Source organism: Mizuhopecten yessoensis, unplaced genomic scaffold (assembly GCF_002113885.1).
Source record: "Mizuhopecten yessoensis strain PY_sf001 unplaced genomic scaffold, ASM211388v2 scaffold11083, whole genome shotgun sequence".
In the NCBI taxonomy this organism is placed as follows: Eukaryota; Metazoa; Mollusca; class Bivalvia; order Pectinida; family Pectinidae; genus Mizuhopecten; species Mizuhopecten yessoensis.
In genome coordinates, this window is record NW_018408871.1 from 248,435 (window position 1) to 272,707 (window position 24,273).

Genomic DNA, 24,273 nt, shown 5'->3' on the forward strand with positions numbered 1-24,273 from the left:
GGGAATGGATCCATTACGACTTTTAAAGTAAACATGTATAAAAATATATCAAGACAATGCCATTACATAGCAATTTTGATAACAGGTTTTACAGCTTCAGCCAGTCCATGTACCCACCCAAACTCAGCTGGTTAAATGATATAAACTTTAATCAAACAACTCCTTTCTTGTAAATGGCTATAAAGAACGCTTCAGGTGAAGAGTAACCATTATTACCTATATTATTAGAAATAAATCAATATGTAATGGTTTATTATTCTGAACCGCACCAGGTTAACTTTGCTATGATTAAATTTCTTTAACATTACAAGATCTATTGCTTTGATCTCGTGTTGTGGAAACTGAAACTGCAAGACACAGACTATATACATTATGTAACTAATACTCTCCTCTCACATAAAAAAAAACAAGAAAGGGGGATAACTCCAATAACAACAGTAGACTATAAACAAGAGGCCAAGAGGGCCTGTATTGCTCACATGTTTCTTTTGTTACATGAAACTGACATATAGGTAACTTCAGACCAATTTCGGTAACTAGAACACAAGACATTTTAACATCTCTAAAACGCTTCTTAAGATATTGTTGTTTGAAATTTGAGTGTGAAATTGTAATTTTATAGCTTTTAACCCACGTTGACCTTTGACTTCGGCTAGTTGATTTAAAGTTGACAGTTGACCTCATTACTGTAATTAAGAAGAAGATTCACACTGCTGGTCTACATAACATACCCAATTATCATGACTCTAGACCAAATGGTCTTAGGATATCGTCGTTTGAATTTTTATAACATTTTTGACTCCTGTGACCTTGAAAGTAGGTCAAGGACATTTTTCGGAAGGAAACTTCATAGCACTCTATTCCTGGTACCTACTGGCCAAATATCATGAACCTGGGCCATATGGAACTTGAGAAGAAAATTGTTAAAGCTTTTACCCATGTTGACGTTTGACCCCCTAATATCACTTAAAATTGACTTTTGACCTCATTACTGTAATTAAGAAAAAAGATTTGCACTGCTGGTCTTCATAACATTACTAAGTATCATGACTCTAGTCCAAAAGGTTCTTAAGATATTGTTGTTTGATATTTTGAACATATTTGACCCCTGTGACCTTAAAAGTAGGTCAAGGTCATTTTAATGAGAAAACTTTATAGCACTCCATCCCAGGTACCTACTGGCCAAATATCATGACCCTAGGTCCTCAAGTTCTTCAGAAGAAGTCATTTAAAAGAAAAAGTTGATAGACAACGCAGTACGACATAAGCTCACATGGCGCTTCGAGCAAGGTGAGCTGAAAACAAATGGCAATTAAGCAACTACCTAAAGTACTAATGTTTCATGTCAACGAGGCCCAATGGGCACGCTGAGTTAAACAAGAGATCCAGAGGGATCTTGTCACTTATTTTAATAAGATCTTCATTGAATAAGTTTTATGTAAGTTCGATCTTCCATCTATTGGATAGTCTTGTCAACAGTAAATGCATCTTACGAAAACTTTTGATGTGAAGTTCGTACTTTCAAAGTTAAGTCTTTGTCTGAATTACTAAATATATTACTTACTTAAATATTTTTAGATTTCTGCATGCTCCTGGCAGCTGTAATTTTCTTGTGATCGAGCCACTTGGAGTAATACAAAACAATACATTGTATATGCAAAACCAGCAAACAAGAAAAACCTGCATAAACAAGGCAAAGTATTGCAAGGTAATCCATAGTCCCCTGTCGGTAATGATTTCTATATCTAACAATTAGTACACTTATGTCAGGAAGCATAGGTCACAATGACCTATTTCTTGCACTCCACCATGCAAAGATGTCCTTGTACACCATATCTGGATACTCCAGGTGAAAAAGTATAGCCTATAAGCCCAGGACAAACATTTTTAAAAGCAAAGGTCAAAGCATAGGTCATAGTGACCCTCTTCTTGCATTGCACTCTACCATCCCAAGATGTCCTTGTACACCAAATTTGGTTGCTCTAGGTAGTATAGAAGATAAATGTCCCGAACATACTTCTTGGACGGACGAGTACAAACCTATAGTCCCCCCCCCCCCACAGGAAACTGGTGGGAGACTAATTATCAGCCACACAAAATGGCACCAAAGGGAACTTACATATGTAGTTTGAGAACGATTTGTCCAATACTTCTTGAGAAATAGCAACAACAAACTTAAACTGAAAGATGGCTACCTCCTTAGTTACATAAACAACTACAGACCAAGGAAAACCAATTAGATATGAAAATTGAAATGAAAAAAGATCTCCTATGTATGTCTTCAGAAAATAGCAATTTAAAACAAATATGCATGAACACTCAAAATTAAAGATTACTGACTGGTGGCACCCAGGTTTTTTTTCAGTCTCAAAATAAAACCTGTACAAATATAGACTATGTAGAACCTCTATATGAAATCTGAGTAAACTTTCTCAATGCTGTCTATTATCTTTGATGGACCACGTACAGACAACAGGTGATTTGAACATCTGACCATCCTATGATGGTTGGCTAAATGGATGGACGGACAACAGATACAATAGAGCATACTATAGACTATCAATGCTCCTGAAATACAGCTGATTACTTGTAGAAGTTTTTTACGATTGCGACAAGCATATAATTGAGTTGACCTTTGACCCCTTCCCATGATCTTGGCAGTATGGATATTGGTAGGTAAATATTCTAGATATTTGCAGTTTCAAATTTCAGAACATATTATGGCCCTATAGGTACACCTATATCCAACTGCACTTTGCAGAACTATATTTTGCTTACTGAACAGGATCAAAGTGACTTAAACCTCCAAATCATTCTGCGACATGTCCTTGGTAAAAAAGATACTGGAACACAAGGTTCAATCAACCACAATCGTGTTCCTGTAGCCTGTACATGCTGATGCATGCAGCTAAAGGGAAACAACTGTTGCCGTCATGAAACCAACAATGGAACAGACGGAAGGAGATTTTAGTATCCTAATAAGAAATTGATTTTAGAGGCATACTGTACCAAGAGCAGTAACTCTTGTATACACCCAATCATAGGCGTTTACATGGAACAGGGGGAGTAACTCCACACACGAAAATGTTCTTCCTAATACAATGACAATCTGGTTTAAATATTACTGTATTTCATATACTCATTTTACAACAGGATAAATACATATCCATCGTACCAATATGTATTGGCGTTTTTGGAGAGAAGCAAGTTAAGATCCACTTCATAAAATGGTACTGCAACTTCAGTTTCCTTTTCTCCAGATCAAATTAGATGCCTATTTATGTACTTCTGGAGAATAAAGTTCTGCAATTATTTCATTATATTGTAACATGAAAGTTAAAATGCAGTCAGACCTGTATTCGAATCTGGGATCCTCCAAAACTGTTGCTCTACCAATTGAGGTACATATAATGTACCTGGTCACCAGTGAATGATCCTGTCTAGTTCAATTACATTCCTCCTTCCTTCCACCCTATACCACCAGTAAAGGAACAGGAGAGGAAGATATGTAGTCAGACAGGGATTTGAACCCTCGGAACTTCCGACGGAACGCTCTACCAACCACGCCACCTGTTCGACGGCGAATGACCCTCTAGTTCCACTACAATATCATAATGTTGTTCAAGAGTTCCATTGCTTGTTAATTAAAACTTTCACACCGGACAAAATAATGCACTTCTTTTGTATTGGTTTGGAAGACAAAATAAAATCACTGGGACAACTCCACATAACCAGTTAGTATTTAATTCTAAATTACTATTTATTTTTGGAAAACTCTAGATCTTAACATGGCATTTCATCTTGGGGTTAGTCAAGGTTACTCCAAATTCACAGCAATGTGAAAATATAGCTAGATTTGGTTGTTAGAAAGGGACAAAAACCTGGCAAGTAGCAACATGTACTTCAAAGCGTGTTACTAAAAATCATTTTAACTATTTACTAGAATCATGGAATATATATATCTAGTGTCAAACACTTTAACATGAATTTGAAAACTAGACCATCAACAGATGCAAGTTATTCCTCCCCCCCCCCTCAATATGAGAATCTTTTCCCCCCTGGAACACCCACTATTAGGGCTTCAATGATAAGCATACCTCACGCTACAAATATCTGCTTTAAAGGTCAACTTCATAATGATAGAGTGCAGGGTTTTATTAAGTTTTGTCAGACTTCAATAGTAAATACTTGTACTATCAAAATGTATTTTTGTATCATTCCCAGTACTCTTGGGTATGATTGCACAGTTGACCATATCTTTACCGAAGGATTCAAGATATAATCAATACTTTTTGAAAGAGTTTGATAGATATAGATTGATAATTTTAGGACTAATATATAAAACAAGAGGCCCATGGGCCTCAACGGTCACCTGATATATTTATACAGAGTTGATTTTGTTTTTAACATGAACAGAAATATTATTCAAAGTGACAAAAAACAATAAAACCACCTTATTCAATATCTAGCATACAGATTTTAGACTAAAAAGTATTTGAAACTAGCACCTCTGATTCTAAACAAGGAAAATGAAGAAATTTTAGCACACTGACTCCTTTGAGCCCCACCCTACAGCCCTTGGGGGTTGGGCTGGCTCAAAATTTTCAAAGTATCAAACTGTCAACTCAAGGTTATAATTCCAATCAAGTTATTAACATGTAATATTCAAAGTATCATTTGCCATTATAAACCATAATAAATTTTGCCCCCCCCCCCCCCTCCCCAGGGGGTAAACGTGAGACCCTAGGGTCATAAACCTTAAGACCCTTCCATCTATGAAGAGTATTTGATTCTACCATATCTGGGTCTTGAGAAGAAGATTTTTGAAATTTCAGTAAATTCGACCCTTTTTGGCCCCACCCATCAGCCCCTGGGGGTCAGTCAGGGCTGATATGTGCTTACTATCAAACTGCTACCTAATACTGATAATGCTAACCCAAATTGAATTACTTCCAATGGAAATTAAACAAATGTTGGTCCAAAATGTGATTTCCCTATATAAACTATAGTAAAGTTTACCCCCTCCCCAGGGGGAAACGTGAGACCCCAGGGTCAAGAAATTCACAATTTCGGTAAAGCACCTTAAGACCCTTCCATCTATGAAGAGTATTTGATTCTACCATATCTGGGTCTTGAGAAGAAGATTTTTGAAATTTCAGTCAATTCAACCCTTTTTGGCCCCACCCATCAGCCCCTGGGGGTCAGTCAGGGCTCATAGGTGCATACTATCAAACTGCTACCTAATACTGATAATGCTAACCCAAATTGAATTACTTCCAATGGAAATTAAACAAATGTTGGTCCAAAATGTGATTTCCCTATATAAACTATAGTAAAGTTTACCCCCTCCCCAGGGGGAAACGTGAGACCCCAGGGTCAAGAAATTCACAATTTCGGTAAAGCACCTTAAGACCCTTCCATCTATGAAGAGTATTTGATTCTACCATATCTGGGTCTTGAGAAGAAGATTTTTGAAATTTCAGTCAATTCAACCCTTTTTGGCCCCACCCATCAGCCCCTGGGGGTCAGTCAGGGCTCATAGGTGCATACTATCAAACTGCTACCTAATACTGATAATGCTAACCCAAATTGAATTACTTCCAATGGAAATTAAACAAATGTTGGTCCAAAATGTGATTTCCCTATATAAACTATAGTAAAGTTTACCCCCTCCCCAGAGGGAAACATGAGACCCCAGGGTAAAGAAATTCACAATTTTGGTAAAGCACCTTAAGACCCTTCCATATATGAAGAGTATTTGATTCTCAATATCTGGGTCTTGAGAAGAGGATTTTTGAAATTTTAGTCAATTTGACCCTTTTTGGCCCCGCCCCTCAGGCCCCTGGGGCTTGGGACTAAACCGGCGACTATTTTGTTGACCTTTGTCCATGGAAGGTCCCTGCAAAATTTCATTGAAATTGGTTCAAAAGGTTTTGGAGAAGAGGATTTTTGAAATTTTAGTCAATTTGACCCTTTTTGGCCCCGCCCCTCATGCCCCTGGGGGCTTGTGACTAAACCAGCCACTATTTTTGTTGACATTTGTCCATGGAAGGTCCCTGCACAATTTCATTGAAATTGGTTCAGGGGTTTAGGAGAAGAAGTCGAAAATGTAAATGCACGACGGACAAAAGACGATCGCAATAGGTCACTCGAGACTTTGTCTCAGGTGACCTAAAAAATTGGTAGGGTCGACATTTTACTGGTATAGCAGCAAGACAATAATGTTAGGAAGCTTCATATGAATTTTGAGGACAGTCCACCTCGAGAAAAAGTGATGGCAATAACCGATCGAGGACAGATAAAATGTCTATTTGATAAGTCCACCCTCTGATGATAGTGGGCTAAAAATGACCAACGTGAATTATGAAACAGTCCTAAAAATCTCCATCACTGTTTTTCCTCTTCATAAAAAAGATTAACAACTTTCTCTTTCTTCTCAAAACTGCACTTTTATTCACTTTTCTGATGAATTGTTTGTTGCTTAGTTTATTTACTCTTTGACTTGAAGTATTCTGTCATCACATCTAGGGCCTGGGATTCTTTTCCATAATCCTGAAATGAAATAGTTGATGTAAGAAAACAATACTAAACAGATGAAATGATCTCAGTTCACTTTATTCTACTATAGGTCATAGTGATCGTGTAGCGATCTTCAGGTATCTACTTTAGGTCATACTGATCGTGGTGCTGTGTTCGGGTATCTACTATAGGTCATAGTGATCTTGGTGTTGTGTTCGGGTATCTACTATAGGTCATAGTGATCTTGGTGCTGTGTTCGGGTATCTACTATAGGTCATAGTGATCTTGGTGCTGTGTTCGGGTATCTACTGTAGGTCATAGTGATCTTGGTGCTGTGTTCTGGTATCTACTTTAGGTCATACTGATCGTGGTGCTGTGTTCGGGTATCTACTATAAGTCATAGTGATCTTGGTGCTGTGTTCGGGTATCTACTATAGGTCATAGTGATCTTGGTGTTGTGTTCGGGGATCTACTATAGGTCATACTGATCTTAGTGCTGTGTTCGGGTATCTACTATAGGTCATAGTGATCTTGGTGTTGTGTTCGGGGATCTACTATAGGTCATACTGATCTTGGTGTTGTGTTCGGGGATCTACTATAGGTCATAGTGATCTTGGTGTTGTGTTCGGGTATCTACTATAGGTCATACTGATCTTAGTGCTGTGTTTGGGGATCTACTATAGGTCATAGTGATCTTGGTGTTGTGTTCGGGTATCTACTATAGGTCATACTGATCTTAGTGCTGTGTTCGGGGATCTACTATAGGTCATAGTGATCTTGGTGCTGTGTTCGGGTATCTACTTGTTTATACTTATTAATTGAAGATGGAGTATTACCCATGTGACTACTTCCCTGCCACCGTACCTTGTATATCACAGTTTAAACACAGAAAAAGTCAGTAATATTCCTCCTCTAAACGGGCAACATCTTAATTTGGTTTAGATCTGATCTGATGCCTTGTGCAAGCAATACAAGCCAGAAATCAACATTTTCAACAAATTTCAATCTATTTACATCTACTCTTGATCTTGACCCTTGCCCAAGTATCTAAAATGTCCCTAGGGATCTTCCTCTTCCCAAAGAGATGTAGTCATCAAAATTTTGTTTAGATATGATGTATCGTTCAAAAGATAGCACCTGGAAATCAGCAATTTCCTAAAGTTTTAGTTAGCTTATAGCCACGCTACCTTTTACCTTTGACCTAGTGACCCAAAAATCAAAAGGCTTTTTTCTACCCTAGGGGCATAAATCACTCTAAATGGGCTTTCCTTTATCATCATGAAACTAATATTATTTTGTAAAATTTTAGGCTATTTATATGGCTAGCGACCTTGACCTTTGAACCCAAAACTCAATAGGGGACATCCTCTTTCCAATAAATATCGGGAAACTTTTAACAGCTGTGTTGACCTTGATTACGGACTATGTGACCCCAAAGTCAACATGATTCTTCTCCCCTTGGGATATACCACTTGTATAGGATTGATTGTTATAATACTGAAACCATTCTTTCAGACACACAAGGCCGACAAGAAGATGACTAATCGGATCCCTATTTCCCCCTAAAAAAACTTATTCTTACAATGAAACCCTCAAATCTCAACTGGCTTTATCCAAACTATCAGCGTCTCACAAAACCTGTCCAGTAATCATACTTATCACCGTTAGAGAACGGAGAAGCTAACAGTTTTCATATTTGGAGAACAGAGAAGCTAACAGGTAAGTAGTTACCGTGACTACAACACAGCTGCAGCCAACCACCTTTCTGGCTTTTCCTTCCTTGTCGATCTTGCAGAGCCCAGCCCACTCTCCAAGTTTCTTGTTATCATCAACCTGCCAAACAAAAAGATCAAATATGATTTTGACATAGGGAAACTATGCACATGTACATCATACTATGTTTAATGTGGAGTCCTGTTCATTTTGTTTTAAATACACAAGACCTCTTCTCAACCCATTGTTTAAGGGTCTGTAGTATAATGGGGCATGTCCTCTTACACTTGGAAGAAGCCAAGTGGGCACTGAATATAATGTCCAGCATTAATATTGACAGCCCCTGGATTTATTTCCTTGCATAAATTGCACATGTATACAACTTACTTATTTCAACAACATTTCTCTTAGTCAGATGGATTATATATATTAATTGAATCAAAACCTTTATCCCAACAGTACACTTTTTCAAGCTATGAAGTCTTATTGAAAGTAACAAGCTCTCAGCTGAAATGCCATCCTCAGGTAACCTACAGGTTATGCATATCCTCATATCTCTCAGAAGAGGGAGCATTGGTTATCATCACATGACAATACAGCAACTAAGAGTTTCTCTTTACCTTCAAGACAGGTTTACCAAATTGACAATAAAATTTACCTTGACCAGCAAACAAGATTTCATTTTGTTTTACTTATGGTTAGACAGGGAAAATGCCATCCCAAAAAGACTTAGTGGGGAATATTTTGACCTTCAAAGCTAAAGCTTAAAGTCCGTGTTATTTTCTTCAAAACATGCACTAAGGTATAAAATCTCTTCCGTCTTATGGCCATCTTCAGGTAACCAAACGGTTATGCATATCCTCATAACTCTCGGAAGAGGGAGCATTGGTTATCATCACACGACGGCAACGCATGGACTTGAACATTAGTGATGGGCGATCAGTTAAAACTGTTACATCAAAAGACAGAGTTTTGAAATATAACTCTGGTTTCGTTCTTTTTTAATTAATAGATTTCAAGCAATTTTTATGCAGTTTAACCAATCATATAGTAAAAATGATAAGCATAAGTCACTTTAAATGCATACTCGACATTTTATACATTTGACACTTTGATTTCAAAAATGAACCGATTATATTGATTATGGAATTGGTAATCGATAATCGGAATGGGCAAACTGTTCGATTTTTTGGCTATAATCAAACATCAGCCCATCACTATTAAACGTTATTGTCCTTTATGTGAATATAAATTTAAATCATTAAACGTGCATTCATACATAAAATGGACCAAAAGACGGGATTTCTGATCAGGATAGCCTTTACCATGTATACAAAATTTCGGGAATCTAGAAGTTAGAATATTATACATGTACAGCATTGATCCAACAGCAGTGAAAAAATATTAAATACTTGAATATTGCATCGATCAACTAGTTTTCTAGTACTCTTCTAAGTTCTATCTTATAGCCATCTTCAGGTAACCTACAGGTTATGCATATCCTCATATCTCTCAGAAGAGGGAGCATTGGTTATCATCACAAACAGCTTGAAATTTAGTAAGTTGTCTATCTAATTAGTGCAATTTGTCAAGTAGTTTTCAAAACAGTGCCTAAACCAAGCTTTAAATATTTATTCTTCTTAAATATAGTAATAAAATAATAAATGACTTAATAATTGGAGTGTACTTTTTCCATCAATGGAAACTTGATGCACTTGAAATAACAAGAGCAAAATGGTATTAAATCCACACCAATTTAAATTCCTGAATATTTTTTTTAGATTTTAAAATATCATCTTTGCCATCTTCAGGTAACCAAACGGTTATGCATATCCTCATAACACTCAGAAGAGGGAGCATTGTTTATCATCACATGACGGCAGTGTATGGACTTAAACATTAGTGATGGGCAATGCAATCAGTTTAAAATCATTATCAACTTATGACTTTCAATGCATACTTTTCAGTGTATACATTTGACACTTTGATTTCAATAATGAACTGTTTATATTGATTATGGAACTTGTAATCGATAATTGGAAAGGGCAAATTGATCTCTTATTTTTATTTTTTATTCAAATTGATAATCAGTTATCACTATTGCATATTTATCTTTAATTTTAATCATAACATGCAGTCATACATAACTAAACAAAAAGGCGCAATATCTGATCAGGATAGCCTTCATCGTGTATAAAATTCCCTTTTTTGGACATCTAGAATATTAAACATATAGTGTTGATCCAACAAGGGGTGGAAATTCTTGAATATTGCAAGAATCAATCAGTTTTCTGTTAAAAATAAATCACTTTCATCTTATAGCCATCTTCAGGTAACCTACAGGTTATGCATATCCTCATATCTCTCAGAAGAGGGAGCATTGGTTATCATCACAAACAGTGTTGGCTTGAAATTTAGCAATTTGTCTATTTAATTAGTGCAATTTGTCAAGTAGTTTTTCAAAATAATGCCTAAACCAAGCTTTAAATATTTATTTTTAATAAAAAATAAAATAATATTGGACTTAATAATTGGAGTGTACTTTTTCCATCAATGGAAACTTGATGCACTTGAAATAAACAAAAGTGCAAAATGGTATTAAATCCAAACCAATTTAAATTCATGAATATTTTTTTTTAGATTTTAAAATATCATCTTTGCCATCTTCAGGTAACCAAACGGTTATGCATATCCTCATAACACTCGGAAGAGGGAGCATTGTTTATCATCACATGACGGCAGCGTATGGACTTGAACATTAGTGATGGGCAATCAGTTTAAAATCATAATCAACTTATAATTGATGGGACTGAATACCATTACAATGTGGAAACACTACTGTTACATTAATACAGAGTTGTAAATCAGATTTCGTTTTTTATAATGAATAGATTTCAAGCAACTGCAGTTTAATCAATCATATAATAAAAATCATAAGAAGAAAAGACTTTCAATGCATACTTTTCAGTGTATACATTTGACACTTTGATTTCAATAATGAACTGTTTATATTGATTATGGAACTTGTAATCGATAATTGGAAAGGGCAAATTGATATTTTGTTTTTATTTTTTATTCAAATTGATAATCAGTTATCACTATTGCATATTATTCTTAAATTTTAATCAAAAATTTAAACAGAACATGCAGTCATACATAACTAAACAAAAAGGTGGAATATCTGATCAGAATAGCCTTAATCGTGTGTAAAATTCCCTTTTTGGACATCTAGAATATTCAACATATAGTGTTGATCCAACAAGGGGTGGAAATTCTTGAATTTTGCAAGAATCAAAGTTTTCTGTTAAAAATAAATCTCTTTCATCTTATAGCCATCTTCAGGTAACCTACAGGTTATGCATATCCTCATATCTCTCAGAAGAGGGAGCATTGGTTATCATCACAAACAGTGTTGGCTTGAAATTTAGCAATTTGTCTATTTAATAAGTGCAATTTGTCATGTAGTTTTTTCAAAATAGTGCCTAAACCAAGCTTTAAATATTTATTCTTCTTAAATATGGCAATAAAATAATAAATGACTTAATAATTGGAGTGTACTTTTTCCATCAATGGAAACTTGATGCACTTGAAATAACAAGAGCAAAATGGTATTAAATCCACACCAATTTAAATTCGTGAATATTTTTTTTAGATTTTAAAATATCATCTTTGCCATCTTCAGGTAACCAAACGGTTATGCATATCCTCATAGCACTCGGAAGAGGGAGCATTGTTTATCATCACATGACGGCAGCGTATGGACTTGAACATTAGTGAAGGGCAATCAGTTTAAAATCATAATCATAATTTTATTGCACTGAATATCATCAGTTGACCAATTTTAAATCAACCTCTTCCACTTTCAACGTCATCTTCAGTAAATGCATATACCATACTGATAACTTGCGGAGGGGCATTGATCCTCACCATTCAACAGCGATAGTTGGAAGTTCGCTTTTTATATTTTCCATTTTTTTTGGTTCAATTTGTTTTGTTTATACTAGTAATTCTGGACTAAAGCAACCATTCAAGTGTCTGCTTCAAAGCTAGAGATGGTTGATTAATCAAGTTTGAGCGATATTTAACAGAACGAAATATGACTGATCAATCCTGTATTCAGACAACCGACCATTATTCACACATACGCATTTCACAGTAGTTTGAATGTTTGAGAACAGATAAGGCGAGTGGTTCAACAACGGTTCAGTGACAAGTATGTCTGTAAACAACCAACACTAAATGCTAACATACCATTTGTCATATTTACTTTTTTACTAATTTCTCTTACATTGCCGTTCAACACAACTTCAGGGACAAGAAGTAGTATCAATGTACTGTATTAAATAATACTGGGTGTTTAAAAACTTGCCAAGAATGTGTCACCTGACAATAGCATTTGATATGCAAAAGATGAACGATGACTCCACTGGTCCTCTTCAGAGAATACTCAGTATTGTATCGTAAGCATCATACTAGGATACATATTGCATCAATTTAATCGCGAGGTTTGTTAATTTTGCCATCTTCAGGTAACCTACAGGTTATGCATATCCTCATATCTCTCAGAAGAGGGAGCATTGGTTATCATCACATGACAGCATTATCATTTTCACATAGAATTAATCTCTTCCATCTCTCATCATTTAAGCTAATGGGCACTTATAATAACATCAAGCTTTAAGACAACACAATACTTTCGGTGCATTCTTAAAGCTTGCATCAAGTCGCTCTTTTATCAAATTTCTCTTCATTAGCAAAGTCAAATCGTACAATGAGAAGAAATAAACACCACTCTTAGATCCATTCTTTATATCTGATTTTTGGGATAAAAGCTGATTTCCAACTCATGAGAATTGATTATATTTGTTTATATAATCTTCTCACTGAAGCTATCAACTAACCCAATAATTGGATATGAATCTTAATTAAATATTATTGTACTACTTATTTGAAAACTTGTTAGTTGTATAGGTGAAATATTTCATATTGAGACAGCAAAGACCACTATTTTGTACAGCATTTTGTTATTTATATTGAAGCTTAAGCTAAACTAAAGAGTTAAGCAACCAACTTGACCGTCAATGAATTTGATCATCCAGACTTACACACCTTCATGAGGTTAATTCCATGTTCTGCACAAAGGGCTTCCACGAGTTTGACGTACGTCGCTTCATCACAGTTGTTGGCTAAAACGCACATATGAGCCTGACGTCTGGAATGAAGAGAAGTTGAACCGGAAACATTGAAGTTATAATTTAACTCATCCAAACAAAATAATGATTGCAACCGCTGTTCCAGTTGGAGTTTTACTAGAGTGGTAGTTCGAAAGGGCAATCTAATTTTACAAAATGCATAAAATCAAGTTATCAATTATTATATAAACTGCAGACATTTGTCACCTTTTAACAACTTTAGGACTTAAGAAAAGAAGGACTTGTATGTGAAATTCATAGCATCCGACACTTTCATGGACATAAAATGTGTATAATGCCATGTTAATTATGATTTCTAAAATCCATTAACCGTGTCAATTATGTTAATATTATTGCAAATCATTGTGAAACTATGCAAGAAGCATATGCCTACTTGTCCAAGGCTTTGGCACACTCGTGAAGACCTCTGGACAGACCATCATGGATAAGTGCAGTTTTGAGAACCTCCTGCAGGGCAGTGTAGATGTCCATGGATCCTCCTGCTGCTGCAGATGGTACATCATCTCTGTTGATCAGGAAAGATATATCGTGTTCAAAATGTGTTAATATAATATTGGATTGTCTTGTGCTCATCAGGTCCAGTACACTCTGCCGATTGAGCTGTAAAAACATATAATAGATGTATTGACCTATCGGAAATAGGTCTTTTGAGCTTTTTCCATGCGATTTCTTTTTTAAGGAAAAACAAAACAAAGTCGCTGTTAAAATACGATTTTATCATTAGGTTGATAAAAGACATTAAATGAAAATAAACATCTGTATGTTTTTTAGTCAACATGACCATAAACCTTATTGTTTAATGAGACTTTGCTTTAATTCAATGAAAATTGAAATCTAAGAAAATATAGCTGAATACAGCTATAATCTATAGGTGAATATAGCTATATAGCTCAATCGGCAGAGTGTACTGGACCTGCTTATTCCAATTCACAGTATCTTAAGGCTGGATGCTCCCATGAAGTTTTGGCATGTAATTAGTCGTCCTTTAATTCTATCAGTTATAACCACGAAAATATACACTTACTTGTTTGGGGGGGGGGGGGCAATTTCATATTTAAAAAGCAAGTCCCCAGGCAGATTAAAAAATATAATCCAACAGCACCACCTAAATTTTCGTAGAAAATATTGAACATTTTCATAATATTCATAACGCCGACACCCAATATACAACACAGGAATATTTTAAAGAGTTAGCTAGGATGGGTCACGAAACTCGTACACATTATTGGCCAGCATTTCACGACCGCTGCGTTGTTCTTTCAATTATTTTAATGTAATCAAAATGTTCAACCTGTACAGTTACTAGAAGCAACAACAGGACAGAAACTAAAGAGATTATATATACAACCCATGACGAATCGACAAGCTCCCATTTGTAACACACGTGAAAAACTGCTCATTACCCTTCCGTATCTGATGCCATTTTTGCAAATACGGACGTCCTTCTGAAAAAATAATTACATAAACAAATTAAGCAAGACGAATCTATTTCATATTCAAATAAACAATAGTTTATAATGCTTATTAAGGCAGATGATATACGATTTTTAAGTTAAACATGGGACATTTCTTACAATGATGTCTACCGGAAATGTCTTTAGTTGAAAAGGAGGCTCTGAGGTTATTTCCGGTATAAATGAACAGGAGGTCAAGTTACTCCTGAAGTGCGAACGTAGTTTTGTGTATGGATTTACCGTGATTCCAACCGCATGAAACAGTTCTGTTTATCCAAATAATGTTGGAAGTAAGTTTGTCAATTTTCTCTTACAGCATCACAATTGTTTACTTCCAAATGCACAGTCAGAGCCCGAGAGCACTGGGTTTGAGGTGTCGAGTGAGAGGCATGTTCATGATGTTGATGTTGTTCAGCATCCCATGCGTGTTAAAAAATAGAATAATTCTAACATGCTCAGTACATAAACATAAAATTCAACAGAATACATATAATTTGCCAAAGATGTTGCTGTATGATTGCCGTGATTGTTTGTGTACTTTCCGGAACGAATGTCACCGCATACCGGTTTGTGTCGGATGCCATATATTTTGACATGGTCAAAAGTTGTGATTGATTGCAAATATGAAATGTTGAACAGGCATGAAAAATGTACAAAACAAGAATAGAAAACTTTTGCATTCGGATGCTTTAAATGTTGCAGTATGTAATCTATAGATATAGTAGATTTAAAATAATTCTAAAATAAATGAGAATAATGATGGAATAAATTGCTACATTAATTTCCACAATATAAATACAGAAGCTGATTTTTTTGAAGTTTTTGTTACAGAAATATATATATATACAAGCCCAATTTCATTGATTTAGGCACTGTATGTAGTAATTTCATATAGCAATACATACATCTTTGCATAACAAAGCTTTAAATCCAGCATTTATACACATTACTTTACCATATAGGTAGTTTATTACATGATTATATAAAAATAATGTTGTTTGTATACCATTTACCTTGCTCCCATTTAAATTGCCATACAGATTTTAAATGTCCTTTGCTTGTGTAATTAACTTATACTGAGACATATAATTATGTCTGTGGTTTGATTGCAATGATGTTTTTAATGCAACCCACAATATTCATCACTGTACCATAATTCAATCATTGATTTGATTGCAAAACCTATCAACATAATCAGCCAGGACTTCATGTTTGTGCACCACTCCCTGGGCGTTTCCATTCCTATTCTGGAACAACTTAAAGGTGAAGAGTCGACAGTAATTCGCCAGCTCTTGTCCTTCCCTCCTTAGTGATTTTTGGGACACAGATATTGAGTCCTAGACTCCTGCCTTCCCTGTTAATGTTGAACCAACATTTTGAGATTTATGGAAATTCAGAAAAAAATATAGGGGGCTCACTTGAACAAATTCTACGTTTTTCCACCAAAGGCAGCTAAAATAATTATAACTTCTCTTCTGTTAATGCCAGTTTCTTCTCTTTATGTCAATTGCCGCAAATATACTCCACATGGATTATGCTAGGAAATCCCTTCACCCTATCTTGACTCGGAAACCTCTTTAAACTTGAGCTCCCTTTAGCTCCCTTTGCCGTTATAATTACTTTGTTACTTGTGCTCATAAGCCTCCTCACGTCATTTCCTCCAGGAAAAGGTCAGTTCCTAGTCCTACATGATCTTTCTTTTCCGTTATTTTGACCCAAAGTAGAAAGTCCAGGTTTGATTGGTTTGGATGATCTCTTGGAGGAGTTAGACCTGCAGTCTTTGTCCCAAATCCACCTCCATCTCCCAACTCGGCACTCCATCCAAGTGTCCCTCAATGCCTCCGATAGGATCGAGTCAACCCTGGGACATTTCAGGTTTATTCGTTTTACGAGTCTGTATAGGAAGCAACCAGTATTTTGTACCAGGGTGACCATTGCATGGGCTACTTTCCAGCTTTTTTTAATATTTTGGACAGGAAAAACAAAGTCCTTGCAGCTTCACTGGCAGGAACAATGGGATTAAGCAAATGCAAGAACTGCAAGTGCAGGTGTCTTTCCGAGTGCTGCAGCTTCATGTATGGTCAGACGTTGACCTAGTTTGGTTCAGATGATTGCATGGAGCATGCCAACAGCCCTTTCAGTTTCACTCTGAATCTGTGACAGCCGTAGCATTACGAAAATGTGCATTGGTGTTACTTTTTCTGTCCTCATGGGTGATAGAAGAATTACGTTTTTGATCAATCACTCGTGAAATTTGAAAATTATTCGTGAAAACACATGAGGACCTCTTATTGGGCCACCATAGACTTTCATGCATGACTGATTTTATAAATGAATAGGGACGTCCCATGGTATGTATTCCACCATTACTCTCAAATGCACATATCGTATTGTTATTATAGCCATACCAACATGTCATCAGCTCTATTGCAATGACACAAAGCTCTATACACAAACAAATACACAGCATAGAGAGGCACATGTGCAGAGATGCAATACATACATGATTATGGGGATGTCCCAGGGGTTTGCTTCCCGATATATTGTGACCTAGCAAAGAGGATTAATATTAAAAATGAATGTTGAATTATTGACACGCAGTTGCTGTAAAGTGTACGTGTCATGCAGAAAAGTTGTTGTCAGGAAGTGGAAATTAATTGAAAAATGTATTGATTAAGTATTAAAGTGTTAAGTGATGCTATGCAGACATCCCCTCATAGAGCAGGGTGATTAATATAAAATGATACTTAAGTATTGTCACATTCTGATGACCTTGCTGATTTTTCGCCCATAAGGGAAAAAATGATGCAGAGTAGCAGCAGACTAAATACTTTTGTTGTGCTGTAATATATATATGATCACATTAAAACTATGTAACATTTTGGTTTTGTTTGTCAATAATTAATGCGACAACTTGATTTTATTGTCTATGGGAATTTCCTGTTGTCTTACAGATACCACACCGAGGTCTGAGTAGCGACAAGTTATGTTCTGTACATTTGTGCTGTGACGGCCAATACTTGTAAACTGATGACGGACAAAATTGAAGTATTTACATGGATGAGAGGACTTATAAAGGTATGTGAAGTGTCATCAGTTGTTTGTTTGTGTCATCAGTTGTTTGTTTGTGTCATCAGTTGTTTTGATGTAAACACATTTTAATAATGTTACGTAACATATTAAAATTAATTGCCATCAATTAACACGATTGGACTTTCTGTAGAATTGCACAATTTGGCGTCTGAAAAAAAAATCAAAAAATCTATGAACAATACATACAATAGGACACACAATTATGAATCAACACACAAGTTCAATATAACAAAAGCATTTCTCCAAAAGTCTCAAGTTCATGTATATCTATGTGATAACATGCTCCAAACTACTTGTCTTGTGCATTAGTTTTGTAATTATATATAAGTATACATACTTTACTGGCAGAATGTACAAACAGAGATCCTGTCTAAATATATATATGTATGCATGTGTCAGAATTGTGCTGGTTCATGTAAAGACAGAGCACATTTTGTATTTATGGCCACATTAACCTCATAATTGACGTTGACTACTGCCATAATTCTCTTGTGGTAAATTGTGAAGGATATAGCCCATAAAAGATGACTAAATTGTACATGTAGAAATAAGTTATGCTGTAGTTACTAGTTATGCTGTATATAGATCTAGATATGCAGTATTAGTGTATTTCCAGATATTTGTCATATTAACCAACCGCCATTCTTAATTGACTTAAAATTGGATTTTTTTTTTAATTTTTCTTATTCCAAGAAGATTTCCCAAAGATGAAAATAATTTTTTTTTCGCTCAGTCTGTTGACACTCGCATCAAATTCTTTCCTACAAAAATGTATTACTTGAATGACTTTTAAAATAGTCATCATTTTATTGCTTGAAGATTAATGGATATTATAATATACTTGATTCTTCTACACATTTTTGGAGGTAAATGGATAAAAAGTGGTGCCCCATGCATGCACAGCATGTATGAGTGATCAAAACTATTCCCAAATGTTTGCCTGAAATCACAGGAAATGAAACATAATTTATTAACAAAAAATAGAAATCTTTTGAAGTTTCTATAGCGTCAATGTAAATACTACCTTTTTACTACGTAAATAATCTTTTCATGTACATGTTCATATAATTTTGACAAATTCTGTGAAATAAATTCAACAGATTATATATATATGTATTATAAAATGCAATTACTAGTAGGTATTTGCAAAGCTGTACAAAAATTTATGGCATTTTCATATATAAATTATTTATGAAAATTAAACATTATACAAATTGATGGCACTTATTTTAAGCATTACTAGGGAGAAAAGCAACATTAAGATTAGAAAAAAATGTGTTTCTCCTCTCATTGGTTAAAAATGATTTTTTTTTTTACAAAACTTACAGATTCATCATTTTAATACTATCCTGAAATGTGTTAAACTGTAACTAATGTATGTAGGAAAAAGAATGCTAGAATGTTTGGTACAATGTATCTGCGGTTGTTTGGCTGAAGAAGAAACGGCTGTGGCTGAGAGGTGCTAGGATCGAGGGAACAAGATGGAGGACAGGTGTGAGCTTCGAGGTAACCGGGTAAGTGTACTACACTAGTAAATACCATGTATTAACATGGAGTAATTTTTTAATGAATCAATTTGTATTTCAGAACTTATACCTTTGTGTTGGAATTTAAAGTACCACAGTAGTTGAAATGTTTATTAGCTCATTTGCCCAAAAGGCAAGGCAAGTCCACCGTCAAAATTGTTTAAACAACTTCTTCTGAATAACCAAATGGCCTAAGATGATTGTATTTGCCAAATACAATACCATAAACTATTAGGTCATTAGCACGCTAAGATGAATGGCAATCAAGTATATTCAAATGAATGACATTGACCAACGTTCAATGTCACAGGGGTCATATAGCTTTGAACAACTTCTTTGGAATAACTAGAATGTATAAGGTCGTATAACAAGCATGCAGGAATTAAGGTTGTCATCTTTGGGGGAAAACATTTGAACTTTACTTTGATAGTCACAGGTGAGACATGTAGATTTTGCCAGCAGCATTAAATAACAGGTTTTGATGCAGGCCCATCAAGCCTCTTGTTTTATTTTATTTTTTTCTACATGTGTGCGTGTATGGTTATATTAGATGATCTGTATTGAGAAATAAAAGCTTTTTTACATTTCTTTTTGAAAAAAGGATACCAGTATTTTGCGGGTATTATTATATCGGAATACCTGGTTATTTATAACTATAGCTGTTTTGTTAAAGTGGTTTAGACCTGGAAAACTCTTCAAGCTGCCATACTACCTATAACTACTCTAAGATCATCAGGGTATTGGAGATATATCTTATCACAAGTCTGTAAGAGAGATGGATATCAATACTCCTCTACCTCTGACATTTGTGTAAATATTACATGTTTATTTGTATTTAACATATAGACCTTGGGGTCTTTGCTAACAAAGCTGTGACAGATTATAAAGTATGTTAATGCATTCCTGTGTTGCAATTCTCTGTCAGAGCGTTGAAGTTTTGTTCCGGTGAAATAAACTGCAGCTGTGACATGTGTATGTGTGAGTGTCTGACCTCTTTATGTCTTACATCTGTCAATACAGAGGCAATACTGCAGGGTAACAGAGAATACATGTTAGTGTTAACACTTCAGGGTTACAGATAATACATGTTAGGGTTAACACTTCAGGGTAACAGGAAATACATGTTAGTGTTAACACTTCAGGGTTACAGATAATACATGTTAGGGTTAACACTTCAGGGTAACAGGAAATACATGTTAGTGTTAACACTTCAGGGTTACAGATAATACATGTTAGGGTTAACACTTCAGGGTTACAGATAATACATGTTAGGGTTAACACTTCAGGGTTACAGATAATACATGTTAGGGTTAACACTTCAGGGTTACAGATAATACATGTTAGGGTTAACACTTCAGGGTTACAGATAATACATGTTAGGGTTAACACTTCAGGGTTACAGATAATACATGTTAGGGTTAACACTTCAGGGTTACAGATAATACATGTTAGGGTTAACACTTCAGGGTTACAGATAATACATGTTAGGGTTAACACTTCAGGGTTACAGATAATACATGTTAGGGTTAACACTTCAGGGTAACAGGAAATACATGTTAGTGTTAACACTATAGGGTTACAGATAATGCATGTTAGGGTTAACACTTCAGGGTAACAGGAAATACATGTTAGTGTTAACACTACAGGGTTACAGATAATGCATGTTAGGGTTAACAATTCAGGGTAACAGGAAATACATGTTAGTGTTAACACTAGAGGGTTACAGATAATACATGTTAGTGTTAACACTACAGGGTTACAGGGAATACATGTTAGGGTCAACACTTCAGGGTTACAGAGACTACATGTTAGGGTCAACACTTCAGGGTTACAGATAATACATGTTAGTGTTAACACTATAGGGTTACAGGGAATACATGTCAGGGTTCACACTTCAGGGTTACAATACATGTTAGTGTTAACACTATAGGGTTACAGATAATACATGTTAGGGTTCACCCTTCAGGGTTACAGATATTACATGTTAGGGTTCACACTTCAGGGTTACAGATAATGCATGTTAGCGTTCACACTTCAAGGTTACAGATAATACATGTTAGGGTTCACACTTCAGGGTTACAGATATTACATGTTAGGGTTCACACTTCAGGGTTACAGGGAATACATGTGAGGGTTCACACTTCAGGGTTACAGGGAATACATGTTAGGGTTAACACTTCAGGGTTACAGGGAATGCTTGTTAAGGTTCACACTTCAGGGTTACAGATAATACATGTTAGGGTTCACACTTTAATGTTACAGATAATGCATGTTAGGGTTAACACTTCATGGTTACAGAGAATACATGTTAGGGTTAACACTTCATGGTAACAGAGAATACATGTTAGGGTTAACACTTCAGGGTAACAGAGAATACATGTTAGGGTAACACTTCAGGGTTACAGATAATACATGTTAGGGTTCATACTTCAGGGTTACAGGGAATACATGTTAGGGTTAACACTTCAGGGTAACAGAGAATACATGTTAGGGTAACACTTCAGGGTTACAGATAATACATGTTAGGGTTAACACTTCAGGGTTACAGGGAATGCTTGTTAAGGTCAACACTTCAGGGTTACAGAGAATACATGTTCGGGTTCACACTTCAAGGTTACAGATAATACATGTTAGGGTTCACAATTCAGGGTTACAGATAATGCATGTTATTGTTAACACTACAGGGTTACAATACATGTTAGGATTCACACTACAGGGTTACTATACATGTTAGGGTTCACACTTCAGGGTTACAGATAATGCATGTTATTGTTAACACTACAGGGTTACAATACATGTTAGGGTTCACACTACAGGGTTACTATACATGTTAGGGTTCACACTTCAGGGTTACAATACATGTTAGGGTTAACACTTCAGGGTTACAGATAATACATGTTAGGGTTCACACTTCAGGGTTACAGAGAATACATGTTAGGGTTCACACTTCAGGGTTACAATACATGTTAGTGTTAACACTTCAGGGTTACATATACTACATGTTAAGGTTCATACTTCAGGGTTACAGAGAATACATGTTAGGGTTAATACTTCAGGGTTACAGAAAATACATGTTAGGGTTAACACTTCAGGGTTACAGATAATACATGTTAGGGTTCACACTTCAGGGCTACAGATAATACATGTTAGGGTTCACACTTCAGGGTTACAGATAATACATGTTAGGGTTCACACTTTAATGTTACAGATAATGCATGTTAGGGTTAACACTTCATGGTTACAGAGAATACATGTTAGGGTTAACACTTCATGGTAACAGAGAATACATGTTAGGGTTAACACTTCAGGATGACAGATAATACATGTTAGGGTTCACACTTCAGGGGTACAGAGAATACATGTTAGTGTTAACACTACAGGGTTACAGAGAATACATGTTAGGGTTAAAACTACAGGGTTACAGATAATACATGTTAGTGTTAACACTTCAGGGTTACAGAGAATACGTGTCAGAGTCAACACTACAGCGTTACAGAGAATACATGTTATGGTTAACACTACAGGGTTACAGAGAATACGTGTCAGAGTCAACACTATAGGGTTACAGAGAATACATGTTAGGGTTAACACTTCAGGGTTACAGAGAATACATGTTACATGCAACGCTTCAGTGTTTACAACTGAATACATTGTATATGGTATATATGGCAACACTGTTAGGTTATAGAAAACATCCTGTACACAATGAATAATGGTTGTTGTATGATTAGGATCATCATTGTAGGGTTACAGGAAGCATGTTAGGGTCAACACTATGCAGGGTTACAGAATCAATATGTCATAATTTAAAAGTTTAAAATGGTTATTGGTTACACTCATGACGATTAAATTTAACAAAAGCATCTGTGTCACTTATAGCATATAAAATAGAAATAAACTGCAGCTGTGACATGTGTATGTGTGAGTGTCTGACCTCTTTATGTCTTACATCTGTCAATACAGAGGCAATACTGCAGGGTAACAGAGAATACATGTTAGTGTTAACACTTCAGGGTTACAGATAATGCATGTTAGGGTTAACACTTGAGGGTCACAGGAAATACATGTTAGGGTTAACACTTCAGGGTAACAGAGAATACATGTTAGTGTTAACACTTCAGGGTTACAGGAAATACATGTTAGGGTTAACACTGCAGGGTAACAGAGAATACATGTTAGGGTAACACTCCAGGGTTACAGGGAATACATGTTAGGGTTAACACTTCAGGGTGACAGATAATACATGTTAGGGTTCACACTTAAGGGTTACAGGGAATGCATGTTAGGGTTCACACTTCAGGGTTACAGAGAATACATGTTAGGGTTAACACTGCAGGGTAACAGAGAATACATGTTAGTGTTAACACTACAGGGTTACAGATAATACATGTTAGGGTTAACACTTCAGGGTTACAGGAAATACATGTTAGTGTTAACACTTCAGGGTAACAGAGAATACATGTTAGGGTAACACTTCAGGGTTACAGGGAATACATGTTAGGGTTAACACTTCAGGGTAACAGATAGTACATGTTAGGGTTAACACGACAGGGTTACAAATAATAAATGTAAAGGTCAACACATCATGGTTGCAAATAATACATGTCAGTGTTAACACTTCAGGGTTACAGGGAATACATGTTAGGGTTCACACTTCAGGGTTACAGATAATACATTTTAGTGTTAACACTACAGGGTTACAGGAAATACATGTTAGGGTTCACACTTCAGGGTTACAGATAATACATGTTAGAG

At 35.7% G+C, this 24,273-nt stretch overlaps 2 protein-coding genes across 2 annotated transcripts in view; one reads left to right on the forward strand and one right to left on the reverse strand.

Moving 5' to 3' along the window:
- Positions 1-6,427: 6,427 nt before the first annotated feature.
- On the reverse strand, positions 6,428-15,083 carry LOC110465486 (40S ribosomal protein S12-like). The gene is made up of 6 exons (XM_021521336.1): positions 15,020-15,083; positions 14,849-14,890; positions 13,819-13,950; positions 13,342-13,444; positions 8,251-8,352; positions 6,428-6,552 (listed from the first exon to the last, which is right to left on the reverse strand). The coding sequence occupies exons 2-6, from the start codon at positions 14,866-14,868 to the stop codon at positions 6,487-6,489; spliced, it is 423 nt and encodes a 140-aa protein (XP_021377011.1). The 5' UTR covers positions 14,869-14,890; positions 15,020-15,083; the 3' UTR covers positions 6,428-6,486.
- An 18-nt stretch (positions 15,084-15,101) lies between these two features.
- The window catches only part of LOC110465485 (heparan sulfate glucosamine 3-O-sulfotransferase 1-like), a 165,391-nt gene continuing 156,219 nt past the window's right edge, over positions 15,102-24,273 (forward strand). Inside the window, exons 1-2 of the mRNA XM_021521335.1 lie at positions 15,102-15,189; positions 17,854-17,977. Coding sequence (XP_021377010.1) covers positions 17,930-17,977 — 48 coding nt within the window. The 5' untranslated portion in view covers positions 15,102-15,189; positions 17,854-17,929. The remainder of the gene's footprint in view (positions 15,190-17,853; positions 17,978-24,273) is intronic.